General features: G+C 26.9%; 1 protein-coding gene across 3 annotated transcripts in view; it reads right to left on the reverse strand.

Annotated features, from left to right (window-relative positions):
• The window catches only part of LOC129957238 (atrial natriuretic peptide receptor 1-like), a 1,107,058-nt gene that overhangs the window by 253,251 nt on the left and 837,845 nt on the right, over positions 1–15,962 (reverse strand). For all 3 annotated transcript variants that reach the window (XM_056069479.1, XM_056069482.1, XM_056069480.1), the window contains exon 10: positions 8,330–8,407. In XM_056069479.1, the coding sequence (XP_055925454.1) occupies positions 8,330–8,407 (78 nt within the window). The remainder of the gene's footprint in view (positions 1–8,329; positions 8,408–15,962) is intronic.

The raw sequence follows: 15,962 nt of genomic DNA on the forward strand, positions 1-15,962 counted from the left end.
CAGTTCTTTAAGCTAAAAATAATTTAATATCATAATAATTCATGTTTATTTAGTTATTTCTAATAAGAAATGTTTTAAATAATAAGAAATGTTTCTAATAAGAAATGTTTTTAAATACTTTTTCAAGTATTCGCAACACATTTACTCTGGGAAAATAGTTAACAAAAGGCGAAATATTTTTAAAATGCTAAAGATAAATATCAGGAAATATATTTTGTAATTGTATTATTATTTATAAAATATTTCCTTTTAATTTCAGTGCAACAGAAATAATAAACTAACACTTTTCTGGAATGCATCATTTTATTTTTTTGATGAAATTCTTTCCGAATGGTTTGTTTGTTTATACGAATATTGAATAATTTAAATCAAATATTATAATAAAGGCTATAGTTAGTCTCAACAATACGGAGATTGTCAAATAAAGAAGCGCAATTTTATATAAAATTCCGTCCTATTATTATGCATAATTCAGCATTCAAATATAAAAATATTCATTCTTTTATTGATGATTTAATTCTATTATTTCAAAATCGTACGAATTTTCATATGTTTATAAAAAAATAACATAAATATACACGAAAAAATTGCATAAATATAATAAAGTAGTCTGACATTTAACAAAAAGTAGAATAAAGTGGATATAATATTTAAATTTGGTAAATACGAATGTTAATTGTAGCCCCAAATATTATTTTCTCATTGTATTCATGTTTATATTAATCTTTGCATTCAATGTTTTGTAGAAAAAAAGAACGTAGACAATATTTCTATAGACGAATAAATACACAGCTTTCTTTTATTATTTCATGAAAGAGAAGCCAGTTTTACTAGTGAATTTAAGGATAAATTGGATAATGAATTGTATAAATGATTTGTCTAAACATTTTTTGGTAAAATAAGATTTGCTGACATTTGCTGTCTTGAGATACTATTTACTTTTGTTATATTGACGTATACCTTTTTCTACATTGAAAACTTTTATAAATATTTGCTAAAAAATAAATATATCTGAAACATTTCAATCCAAACTATGTTTTTTATAAAAAGCCTTATGATAAATTCACCTTATGTTTGAAACATAATTAACATAAAAATTTTTGAAGTCAACTTTGTAAATCAAATTATTCATTGGATTGGTTTGTTATAATTGTAAATACACAAAACTGCTCTTTATATATTCAAGAATTACAAAAAAATTTTGTTAAGTATTATTGTTTTCATATATTTATAGTTCTTATATTTTAAAACATTAAAGGGTTTTTCATAAAATTCTTCAGAAATTACTTTAATTATTTAATTATGATTTTTGTGCGTTGCAAAATTCTTGCAATCTTAAATATGCATAAATGTTGCATAAGATTGCAAGAATTATTGGATTGAAAAATCGATGCTTAATTTTTAAATCGTCTGTTTTGAAACATTGAATGTTAATTATAATTATAGAGATTTATTTTGTTTATTAAATTACTATAATGTTTAAAACATATTATCTTTTTTGAATTGATATTAAGGTAGTTTTGCGTTGTTCACTTTTCGATATTAGATTTGTATTTTCGAATTATTGCGCAGTTTCACATAACAAAAATAAGTTATATTTACTATTTTCATGAAATATGCAAAGGTTTTAATTGGATAAAAAATTAGCCTTTTAAAAGTAGAAACCTTGGTTGGTAACTTTTATGACAATCTTGGTTTTATTTATTGCAATAGAGTTCTAGGAAACACATTTTCTAAATTTTTTTTTCTCTTGAAAATTTGCAATTTTCTTAACTGAACGTCTTACAAAACTAATTATAAACTTTTTGATGTTACAAAAAAATCCCTTTTCGTTTCATACATGACAAAATTTTAAAATCAAGTTGTTGATATACAGTAACAGATATTCATAATTTTGTAATTAAACTTTAAATTACATGCTTTGGAGCTGCATTTTAAAATTTCATCTAACATCAAATATATATTTAGTGCGAATTAGGGATTGCAATACCGGTATACCGGGATACCGAATACCGGTATTTTGAGCCAATTTACAATTTCGTAATACCGGTATTCACAAGTTTAAATACCGGTTTTTCGGTATTTGTTAGAAATTTTTTAAATTGACTCCACTATATGTTCAAGGATCGCCAACAAAGCAAAATAATAACGTTTATGTTTTTATGTCTCCCTAATGGGCGAAGTTAATTAGCTAATTAATGGCTTAATCAATTGCTTAAATCTAAATTAGCGAAACATGGATTATCCCTGAAAGAAGCTATTGTATCCATAACGACTAATGGAGCAACAGTTATGAAAAAAAGTTGGAAAGTTGATTGGTGCAAATCAGCAATTGCGCTATGCTCATGGAATTTAATTAGGAGTAATAGATGTATTATACTAAAAAAATAAAGAACAGAAGAATCCAAATACTGTGGATATAGAAACTTCGGATTCCGGCATTGAAGAGAGTGTGAGTGATATTGACAATGAAGATAGTGACAATGTAATAGTGGAAGAAGATATTGCGAATGAGGATGAAATATTAACCCATCAAGAATTGCTTCCTATAGTTTATAAAGTTCGAAAAATTGTTAAGATACTTAAACGTTCCCCAACAAAAAATGCCATATTACAAAAATATATACTAACTGAAAATAAAACAGAATATATGTTAATAATAGATTCTAAGACACGTAGGAACAGTTTACTCCTAATGATGGAACGATTTTTGAAATTTAGAAAAGCAATAATCAACTTAAACCTGTAAATTAATTTTTGAGATAGTGAATTCGACTTCATATCCAGAACTATATAATCTCCACTTCCAATAAAACTGACTATAGAGGCATTATGTCGGAGAGATTTTAATTTATTAACAGCTAATGCAACAATAAATTTCATGTTGCAGTCATGAAAGAACAGCACACATCACTATCTGAAGAATTATATATTACATTGAAAAATCGCACAGAAGAAAGGCATACCGAAATAGAAAATGTCTTATGGTATTTACATAATTATGATTTTAAAAATAAAAATGAAAAAGAAAAGAATCAATTCAAATCTGATTAAGTTTATAGTAAATTTTCTTAATTTTTTACCCACAAACCTATCCACATTCAGAAGAATTCGGTTTAGTTATCTTAGATTATGATGACACTAATGTCGATAGGGAAAAGGAATTGTCTCTTGAACAAAAATTAGAATTAGCGATAAATAAATAAAAAAAAATTCAACGAACCAAAATACAATACAGAAATCAGCTATATCCAAAACCATCCAACGAGAAATTGATTTATTTGAAGATTGGGATTTAGAGGTAAATACTTGGAAAAAGTATATCGCGCATTGCTAACAGTATCACCAACTAGCGTAGATGCTGAAAGAGCGTTTTCGACAGCTGGTAATTTTCACACAAAATTACTTTTCAGGCTTAATGACAGTAATACTTATAAATTGATGCATTATGTTTTTTAAGATCACATTTCAAAAATTTGTAATAATACCACTGACTAAATAGTGATATTTACACTTTTTTGTCATTTAAATAAATAAGTTGTTCCCTTTATATACTGTTCTCTTTATATTCTTTATATACTGTTATAATTCTTTATATACTTTATATACTTATATAATTTATAAGTTACATATTTTTAGTGATATTTACACTCTTATAAAACTGGCAAATAAAATAAAGAAATACTTGCGTTTTCTTTCTTTTTCTAAAATTTCTAATACCGGTATTAAAACCGGTATCCCGGTATTAAGATCTAAAATATACCGAATACCGGTATTGAAATTTTGGTTTGGTATTGCAATCCCTAGTGTGAATAACCTAATGAGTTAGAAAACATTCCTGATTTTGAATTCAGATTTATTTGCTTTTTGATATAAAATAAATTTGAATGGATATGACATTTTATTGATCTTTTTCACAAATTTTAAATAATATTTTTATTTTTAATTCAATATGGGGTGTTAAATGTTATTTTTACTAATATTTAACACCCCATGGATAAGAGCTGTAATATAAATAGTGTTGCTAAATATGTAATTTTATTCATTTTTTTTTCCAAATTTGAAATAATATTAAATTTAAACTGATAAATGGCATAGAAAATACCTTATTGATTTAGATGTGATAAATATGATGAAATTTTAGTTTAAATTGGAGATTCTTTTTTATTTCTCATCCTGTTACCTATCACTAGAAGGTAACTCTGCAATCCATAAAAGAAGAGGTAACTCTGCAGTCTTTAAAATTATATATCATCCTTTACAGACATCAAATGTAGTAGTTTAGCATGCTGACTCATTTTCTTTCATATTAACTAAACTCACTAACTACAATAAATCATCAAAGTTATTTCCACCGGTGACATTCTTGCATTATCGTCTGCAACTCAGTGCCAAAGCAGAATCAGAACAATTTGCAAAATGTCGTATTTTCCCCCCAAAACCATTTATTTTATGCACCAAATTCTTTCGCAAAAATGGCAGAGCCATTTTTCACTTTTTAGAACCTTTTGGTGGTACGTCAAAGTGCAATTTTTCTTCAAGTCACTCATGTATTATCTGAGTTGTGTAAGTTGATGAGGCCTAAAAATTCGGGGATTGACATTTTTGCTAAGTGTTTCTATTGCAAAAATGACAAAGTGAACTTTGGTGGATAGACTGCATTTGATAGGCATCGATAGGTGGTTTTAAGTTTCTTTTTGTAATAGAATAAATGTAGACTTCTGATGGATTTATTTTGCCCCAGTTGAATATATTAAATTGTTACTTTCTTGAAGTTAATATTTTTTTCAATGCCTATTTAGCCAAAATTGTAAAGTAGACTTAGACAGGGAATTTGATAGCTACTGAGATAAAATAAATTTTATTTAATGTGAAATAATAAATTTTCACAATTCTTGCATGTTTCTTAATAAATAATAATGATTTCTATTTATATCAACAAATAATTTGAATTTTTATTTTTTTGGTGATTGTTCTGCAACTATGTCAGGATTATATATATATATATATATATATATATATATATATATATATATATATATATATATATATATATATATATATATACAGACTTTACATTTGAGTGTTTGAAAGTTTTAAAACCAACTTAATATTGAGACTTGTGATAGAGTGATATAGTCAGGAAAAAAATAGCAAAAGAATGTTGATGGGTTAAAACAGTTTGATTACAATAAATATTGGCTATTTTTTAAACAAATATGATGAAATAATTTGCATAAATGAGTATTTATTATTTAAATTCTCATGGGGAAAAAAAGTCGTTTGGTGGAATGTTTTTGCTGAACATATAAATATTTAAATAAATTTCGAAACTTTAGATATCTTAATAATATTAATCAACAGCTTTGAAATAATCACAAACTTGAATTTCATGTATATTTATCAGTTGAACATAGTTTTGATTGATAAGAAATAATTAAAAATATTAATATTGCTGTATAAAGGTTTCTTTAAAAATAATTTGCTATCTTTTTCCGTATGGTAAAGTATATATATATATATATATATATATATATATATATATATATATATATATATATATATTGGAAATGAAATAAATTTATTTCTGTAAGCAGCATTTTTTCTGTAAAGCATTTTATGAAAAATAAGATATTTTAAAATATAACATTAAGTGTTTGTTTATATGAAATTGTTATAAACATGATCTGTTTTTGTTCATTTACAAACATCTATTTATATACAGTGGCTCAAACAATTGAGAGTGCACCTTACTTTTACTTGATAAATCTGACTTTCAATATAAATAACACATTACCGGGAAGGGCAAACATGTTTTTACTTTTACACATAACAAATGGTTTAATATAAAGTAAAAATAAAGAAAATTCAACGAAAAGCCTCCAAAATGAAAAAATTCGGAAGCATATTAAATAAACATACACAGATTTTTGCCACAAAAAATTAAGAATACACCAGTGAAATTTTTGTAATATCTCTCAAAGAATAAAAGTGTCAATATTTAATTGCATGTCTTTTGGCTTTTATAATGTCCTTTAAACGTCATGGTACCGATTAGACAAATTTTTGGTGGTATCTGAAGATATTTTACCTCGATCTTCTTGCAAACTTGTTTTAAATGGGTTTTGTTTCTAATTTTGTTCTTTTGAACCATTATTTCGAGTGTGGTCCCCAGATATTCAATGTCATTGATGCCGGGGTACTGTGATGGTATGTGTACATGCTGTTTACAATGAAAAAAACACACCAAAATTTGATGTTACGTGCGTTTTGTTTGGGGTCGTTGTCCTGCTGAAAAATGAAATTTTCATCTAAACTCTATTTTTAGCACTTTCCTTTAGATTACTGAGACCGTATATTTCATCCAACTTGCTGCATGTATTTCTCAAATCATAGGCAGAAGTGAAAGTGCTGAAACTGTGCGAAATGTAATTAGACAAGCTGGCAATAAAAATCGAATTGTTAAAGCGAAAAGGTTCATTAGGTTGCAAACTCAGAAAAAGCGTTTAAAATATACAAAAACTCATCAATTGAAGACCAATAAGTTTAATAGCTCAAGTTATATTTACTGATGAAAAAAAGTCAACATTTTTGACAGTGACACCAGTCGCCCCATATGGAGAAAGCCTAATACTATTGTGGATACAAAATATGTACACCCTACAGTTAAACATCTTGGTGACTCCGTCATGCTTTGGGGTTGTATAGCTTCATCAGGGGTAGGAAATTTAGTTTTTAAAGATGGCATTAGAAGTCACATGGCTTACTTGGATATAGTACTTCGCAGCAATCTAAAGGAAAGTACTAAAAATTTGGGTTTAGACGGATATTTCATTCATTTTTCAGCAGGACAACGATCCAAACAGAAAGTACGTAATGTCAAAATGTGGTGTCTTATTCATTGTAAAAAGCATTTACACACACCACCACAGTACCTCGACATCAATGTCATTGAATATCTGTGGGCCACACTCGAAATAGTGGTTCAAAAACACAAAATTAGAAAAAAAAATTAAAACAAGTTTCCAAGAAGAATAGAGTAAAATATCCTCAGATACCACCAAAAATGGGTCGAATCAGTCCCAGGACGTTTAAAGGCCATTATAAAAGCCAAAATACATACAATTAAATATTGACACTTTTATTCTTTATAAAAATTAACTAATGTATTCTCAATTTTTTGAGGCAAAAATCTGCATATGTTTATTTAATATGCTTCTGAAATTTTTCATTTTAGAGGCTTTTCGTTATTTATATTGAAAGCATTATTTATATTGAAAGTTAGTTTTATCAAGTAAAAATAAGGTGTACTCTCAATTGTTTGATCCACTGTATATATGTGCAATCATTCATCTGTGCAATCAAAGAAGACATACAGATAGCAGAACATGGGAAAGATACGCGGTCAGTACTTTTAGCTTATTATATTTAAATTCACATTATAAATTCCAGAATCCGATATTTCATGAAATTTCAAAAAAATATTTACTTTAATAATTTATTTCTGCGCTTCAATCCATAATAATGCCATGCAGAAACGAGAAAGAGGTGGATTGCTTATAAATAACTTTTATTTTAGAAAATTGTTAAAATAATTCTAGCATAAGAGGAAAACAAAAAAAAAAAAAAAAAAAAAAAAAAAACTAGAGAATAAAGATAACTAACAGGATTATCATTTTTTTAATATTGTGGAATTCTGGGTTGACAGAAGAATCGTGTGCCATCAAATCAGTTATGAAATATTAAGGAATTCTAGGATGAGAGAAGAATCGTCTGTCAACCAATCAGTTTCTTCCTTTTAAACTGGAATCGGTTATATGTATATCTATTTCTCGTGACAGTATAATTATTTATATTTAGAATAGAAATGACATTTACACTGTAGACATTTGATAAATTCTATTGAAATTGTATGTGTTAACGAACTTTTATGTTAACGAGTACCCAAAATGTCTGTTACCATACAGTATGCTAGCAAAGGGAAAATTATTGTCTTAAATCATTCTCTGAAACTAATGCTTTATGTATACATTTACACTAAGTACGAGGTGACTGTTGAAAACCTGCTGGATAGAATATAAATTTCCATGTATAGTGGGAATGCAAAAGGGGTAGGATCATAATATTTAGTAAATATGTTATAATTTATATAGAATAGTTTATTACAAACCATAATTCTGAAAAGTATAATGATAGTTACTTATATATAAATTTCAACATTCTAAATAATTAAAGAGTGAAATTTAATAATATTAAGAAAATACTAAATATTAAGTATTTTTCGTAAAGCATAGAAAGTTCATTACTATAAAAAAATAAAGTTACTTACCATTTTTATTTCCAATAACAGTGGTCGATTGATTTCGATTCGAGATTTGTGTATCGGCTTCAAGAAAACCACCGTTCCCTACAAATAAATAAATAAATAAATAAATAAGAAATTTTTTTTGAAAATTATTAAAATAATTTTAATAATAACTAACATAATTTAAAAAATGAAAAAAAAATGAAAGCGTATTCCTCCAACTGAAATTCATTTAATATTAAATAAGATGTCCCATGAGTTTTCTTTTTACTTTTTCGATATGAAATGTAAGCACAATATTTTTTACTAAAGGCTGATTTATCGCAATATATATGAACCATTCAGCTCTATCACATTCTCGTTATTCCATCATTGTTCCTCATCAGGAAGCCTCATTATTCCCTCATTTCAAACTTGTTAGACTTTGCTTGCAAGATATTTATCCCGGTGCGCTTTTGTTTTGCTAATGGATTGATACTTTTTATCATGGTGAGAATTTTTAAATGACGTGTCAAATAGTAGTCTGACGGATCAAGATTTGGGGAACACGGTGGAGGCAAGAGATCATTTCAATCCAACTGCCACTGCTTTTTTCATGTCATTTACAAAATATTAATCAGTTAATGAAGTATGTATATAGCCATTTAGCTTTTTAATCCTTTTTTCATTGTAATACTGGAAATTTGAAAATAATTTTTATATTATATGCATATTTACTATATTTACAAAATTCTCTTGAAACATATTTATTATTATTTTTTCTCCAGAATATTTAATAACTTTTGATTGAAAATGATAATTTAATCTTATTACATAATCATTTTTATTTTAAAGTGGTTAAAGTGGTTGTGTGTGTGTTTTCTTCTTCTTTCAAATATTGCTTTTATCAAGAGCTGGAAACTAATGGAGCTAAATAAAAACCAGAATTGTTCATTTCGTAGCCCTCATTCCTACAAATATTGTATTTACTTTATCGTCGACAAGATATTGGCGTCAATGGATTGCAGCCAGCACATATTTTTTATAGTGTGTAAATGAAAAAGATTTTATGTTATTCTTTGATATTTAAATTATTATCTTTGTTTTTTACATTTTAAAATGCCATCATTTGGCAAAAAATTTCAAACTATTTTTTTTTTCAGTTAAAACCTTGAATACATGATTTACATAATATATATTTAAAATTTTGTTTGGAATCGTTTAGTAGAACCGGAATTACCGAAATTTATGTATAATCAGTTCAATTTTAACTATCATGTATCATCACATTAATGGAAACCAAGATAAGCAACCAAAAAATAATATTTTTTAAATAATTTATCCAAACAAAATTTAAAGAAGCAAAATAAAATTTCTCGAACATTGAGGAATACCTTATATTAGCTGCTTATATATAAATGAATATTTTTTTTAATTAATTCGTTTCAGTTACAACATTTCACTTATAAAAGCTAAGATTCCATTTAAAACATCATAATATCTATGGTTATTAATTTTCCGAATATTTCTAAATAGCTAAATGAAAAAAATGAATTATTTATTAATTTATATGTTTGAACGAAGATATTATATTATATTAATCAAATACTACAGGCATTTAAAAACTTATTATTACCTCTGAATATCGTCAGAAGGAATTTCGATCATTTATGGATTATATTTTAAAAAATACAGAATATTAAAATACGTGATAAAATGAAATTAAAAGACAATAATTCAAAACTTGTGCTTTAATCATTTATATCAACAAGAATTCAAAATAGTAAAATTTTTTTCTCTTACTTAAATATAAAATTATGTAATTAAATCTGATGCACCATGCTTATTATAAATTTATATTTTCTGTGAATGATGATTTTTAATAAAAGGTGAATTTTCCATATTTAAAACAAATACTTAGCTAAAATAATTAGTTTTTCGGATATCTGCTTAGATATTTATTAGAAAATAATTATTTTTGTCTAATTTCTGATACTTATCATTTGCAAAGATTCAATTTTGGATTCGTTTAGTCATATGGTTAGATATAGAAATTTCAACATTAATAATTCATCATTAAGCTTTTTTCTTATGATGTATCTTTAAAAATGGTTACTGTCCTGTCTTGTTTTTCTGGTAATGATTTTAATGAAATCTCTATAAAATTTACCATTCTGATACTTAAAGATTGACGCAAACAATTTTTAAAAATTAATATAATATTGTAATGGAGAAGTAATAATGCAGCTCTTTAAAAATAGTCAAATGAGAGTTCATAATATTTATTCATTGAATTTTAGATCATTACCAATTCTATGTACATCTAATACATTCAGAATACCAAAACTTTTAAATTAATTTCGGCAGGCTTTCTGAAGCAGTTCCAAAATCCTTATTTCTATCGTCCTCTAGGACTGCTCAGTTTCATTTCGATTCCAAAATAGCACTTCGAAAGGAGGAATAAGTCCGTAAACTTTGAAAACTTTTCTCTCGAGATATTTGCAAATCGATAAATTCTTCTCGCTTTGAAACTATCGCTAGAATATGATTGGAATATTTCGACCTCTAAAGAGCTTCGAGCCTCTAAAGTTTTCAGAGAAACGAACTGTCTTTCCTTAGAGGATCTCTGAAGAAATAATAGATTGGAAGATATTAATTTATCCAAGAATACATTTTTTTTATTCCGGATACCGTAGAGGTTCTTATTTATTATGTTTGAGAAAGAAAACGTTTTAATTTTGCATTTTGCTTTACTAAGATATTGTTAAGCAAATTTATTACATGCAGTGAAGTACTGCAGATTAAATTTACTGTAGCTGTGTTTTATTTTGTGCGTGTTGTATTCGCTACTGTTGTACTAAGAAAGTTAAATAAAGTTGGAGCTTAAAATATTTTGATTTCTTTCATTTAAGCATTTATCCAATTATTTAATTTGAGACGTTTCCATAATTATGTGGCAACTAAATATTCAGTTGAAGTACATGAAATTTCTGAGTCACATTGAATTAATTTAGTCAAAATTTTGAAATAGAAACCATTAGACATTGAACTGTTTTCAATAAAACATACACAATGCATGGAGTCTTGATGCAGGTTTAAACTGTACTTTGTTTCAAATATTTTCACGCTTGCAGTATGAAAAGCTTTAAAATTCAAATATAATTTCTCTGAAAATTCTAGCATTGTTTAAAATTTTATGGTTTCATAGGTATATGATAACCAGATAATGTGGCGAAGATCATGAAATTTTTGGTCACATTAAGTTAAAAGTTCATTCAAAATTTTGGAACAAAACCATCAGACTATGGATTGCAATTCCATGAAACATCACAATACATGCAGTCTTGATGTACACAAGTGTACTTATGGAAAGGAAATTTTCAAACTTGTCCTATGTGAGAGATTAAAGATTCAATTATGATTTCAAACACTGTTCACCGAAATTATAACATTCTTTACAGTTTTACCTTGTCATCGGTGTGATAACCAAATAATCTATCAGAAACAATGAAATTCCTGAGTCTCATTGAGTTAATATTTCAGTCAAAATTTTGAAATAAAAATATCAGACTTGGGACTGTATTCCTTAAAAGAATACATGTATACAAAATACATATATTCTTCATGTATACTCTGACTGTATTTGTAGGTCAAAAAGTTTTACGCTTGTGCTACATAAAAGATTAAAGATTCAAATATGATTTTAAACACCGTCTCCTAAATTCCACTATTCTTTACAGTTTTACCTTGTCATCGGTGTGATAACCAAATAATCTATCGGAAACAATGAAATTCCTGAGTCTCATTGAGTTAATATTTCAGTCAAAATTTTGAAATAAAAATATCAGACTTGGGACTGTATTCCTTAAAAGAATACATGTATACAGAATACATATATTCTTCATGTATACTCTGACTGTATTTGTAGGTCAAAAAGTTTTACGCTTGTGCTACATAAAAGTTTAAAGATTCAAATATGATTTTAAACACCTTCTCCTAAATTCCACTATTCTTTACAGTTTTACATTGTCATCGGTGTGACAACCAAATAATCTATCAGAATCCATGGAATTCCTGAGTCTCATTGAGTTAATATTTCAGTCAAAATTTTGAAATAAAAATATCAGACTTGGGACTGTATTCCTTAAAAGAATACATGTATACATAATACATATATTCTTGATGTATACTTTGACTGTATTTGTAGGTCAAAAATTTTCACGCTTATGCTACATAAAAGTTTAAAGATTCAAATAAGATTTTAAACAGCGTCTCCAAAATGTTAGAATTTTTTTTCCATAGCTACGAGGTCCAACCCAATGCATGTTTGATGTAACTTCAAGTAAATTACCATTTTCGCTGTATTTTAACCCTTTAAAGGGCCATTTTTTTCCGGTCATATTATGTTAAAATATTTTTAGGCTTGAAATTAGAATAAGAAAAGGGATTCATCTAGCTCATTAGATAAATTTAATTTGATTCATTAATTAATTTGGTTCATTAATAATTAAGTAACAAATCAAGACACATCATTTTTTCTGAGATAAAACTGAAGCATCTAAGTTTCTGACTTACTAAAAAAATTAGTCAGAACTTATGCCAACCAACATAATTTCATACAAAGATTGATAAATTTGGAGGGAAGCATACTTCCCACGGCACTAAAAAGGGTTAAATATGTTATCTTCCTGGCTTTATTACTTTTTTCAATTTATTTTAGTTTCCGAAAATGCAATTTATATCAGCATCTAATAAATGACCTTTAATTTACAATGCTTAGATTTAAAACGAATCAAATTATTTCTAGGTTGTTATTATTATTGAAATACTGGTTAATATTAATAGCAAATGACGAATAAATTAATGATGTATGGTGAAAACTATTTTTACAAGTTAAAATTCACCTCAAATTTGGGATAGTTATAACTCGAAAAACATAATCAGATATCACATAAAAAAAATTTATAGGCAGTTATGAAAGGTTATTTGTGTACTCGGATTTCAAACAGAACAATCATTTAAGATTATGCACTTAAAATAAAAGTTTTCATAAATTATTTTCTATTTTAAGAAATTTGATTTATTTATACAGTTTTTTCATATAAAATAAGTATTTGCTGAGTAATCATAAAATAGCATTCTTTATTTGGAAAAATCTACAGCTAAATCTGAAGAATGCAATGAATCTAGATTTTACTTACAGACTGTTAAAGGCACGAAGGGTAGAATTTCACAAACGCACACACGTAAAATATTAGCAGAGCCTTTGAATAAGAGAATTCTTGGTTATGTTAGAGCGAAAATCAATCACAATGAATGCTTGGAAAAAGGATTCACAAAATTAAATGAGTCACAAGAACAAAATGGAAAAACATTTCGTAATATTAAACCAGACACAAAGACCACCTTGAAAAAGGATTTGCAAAATTGATGCCGTAGCAAAAAAAAAAAAAAAAAAAAAAAAGATATGTATTTTCTTTGGGGTTGACACGAAATGTTGAAATGAATGTACACACTATGAAACTTTTAGACTATAATATCTTAATAATCAAAATTAAAATGTCTTAATCGAAATATAACAAACGTTTTCGATGCCTTCTCGGTATACAAGAAATTGCATTGACAATTTCGGGTATATTTTTAACTAAATTTATCTCTTCATTCATTCAGCATATGAAAAATTTGGCCCAATTCCTCCCAATGAATTTCCCTAAAGGTGCCTCCAAGAAAGTTTTAAAAAAAATTATTATTTATTGTTAAAAGTTTATTTAAAAGAAGGTTATTTTTTTCTTTTGGCCACTCCATTTCTCTCTATATAATTGAATATCGCGCTGTACATATTACTCTAATGTTATTTTAAAAATATATTAGAAATAAATTGTTTATATCTTCATTGATACTTTAAGTAAAATCTCATACGATTTACTTGAATATAGTTTTAAATTATATTCCTTTCCTTTAAGAGTACATTTTTCATATTATTTTTGAAAATTAATAATATTGAAAAAAATCAATAACTATGATAAATAATGATCATGAAAATATAGTTTTGTAGTGGAACTCATTAAAAAAAAGAAAATTTTACATACTTACCTTTCATGGTGAAATATTTTAATGAAACATAATGAAATTTGATATAATTGTTAAACGAATAATTAAAAATAGTTATTACAGCTTGACGTCTTTGCTTTAAGACTACGCAAATATTAGTTTTAGATAGTTTACCGTAATTTTAAATTGGGACCAGATATCAAGAAGGCTACCTAAACCAGCAGTTTAAAATCTAAAATCCTACAATCAATGAATATTAAATAATTTCGTCTAATTTAAATTGTGACTAGACCTTGCAGCTGACATATCTGGAGTTTTTAACAATATATCTTGTAGTTGGGATAATAGAGAATATATAGGTGATTTTAATTTTAGTCCAATAGCTAATTACAAAGCTGATTGAAGGAATAATGTTGTGTTTCATTACAAAATAAGGCTTTAAATGAGTTAGAAATGTTACGTTCTTTCAATAAATAAATGATTTGCTGAGAGATTATGAAATATAAATTTTGATAAATCTCTAATGTTATTAGCTAGTTTTGTTAAATTGTGTGATAGTTAATAATTAAGGCAAAGACAATTTTTCTCTTCTTCAATTGAATCTAATAGAGTTACGGATCTTTAGATTTCTTCCCTTTTAGTCAATAAACAGCCACCTCAATTTAATAAAATTCATTCATTCGGATATTTTCTTTGAGATGTAGATGGTTTAAAATTCTCAAATACTATTGAAATGGTTGAAAATATTCTAAGCTTCATAAGCTGGTAATTGTTGATCGGAAAGGAAAAGACATTTTAAGTATTTCACTAATATCTTGTTAATATGACTAAGATTACGAATTTTATTTAAATATGAATTTCTAATTTTTCTGCCATAAATTTTTATAGAAACAAAATATTTTTAATTATTTGTAAGAATTAAACAATTTTTCAAACAGTAATTCGTTTTTCAATCTCTAAAAACTAAGAGATTCTTCTACTGGTCATGAAAAGATATTGTGTATAAGTCATATCACTGACTCCCCGATCCGGCCGAAGGCACAAGGAAAAAGGCCACGAAGGCACACGGATTTAAACCATAAAATTGAATGACCGGACCGCCGGGACAGCAGCATTGGGGGGGAACTGTGTTGAGTCCTAAAGCCCATCACCGGCCACTGTACAACCCTTCCGGAAGGAAGTACGTCCCGTCATCGATGGGAAGAGCCAGAACCCCCACCTATTAGTGTACAGTCCAGGGTGGCGAGATCCAACCACCATGCCTTAAGCATCTCATCCTCATTTCGAGGTGCCCCCGGGGGTTTGATATTGTTTATAAAAATAATAATAGTTGAAAACATTTCGGACAAATGATTGTTTAACGCTTTTGGGTCGCTTTTCCATAAAACAAATGGCAATAATAATCAATTAAAAATATTAAAAAATAAATAATAGGTTCAAACTCATTAAGATAAATTTATTTTAAATCACTACTTTTTAATTACGTACTCATCCTTAAAATCTTATTATATTCTGAAGTTATTTTACTTGATTTCTTCAGAAAAAGGAATGCTGTCTAGACGGATAATCCTTAGGATTATTTAATGGCAAAGCTGACCTATAGAGTTAAAGTATGTGAAGGATTCGA

The sequence above is a fragment of the Argiope bruennichi genome, chromosome 11 (assembly GCF_947563725.1).
Source record: "Argiope bruennichi chromosome 11, qqArgBrue1.1, whole genome shotgun sequence".
In the NCBI taxonomy this organism is placed as follows: Eukaryota; Metazoa; Arthropoda; class Arachnida; order Araneae; family Araneidae; genus Argiope; species Argiope bruennichi.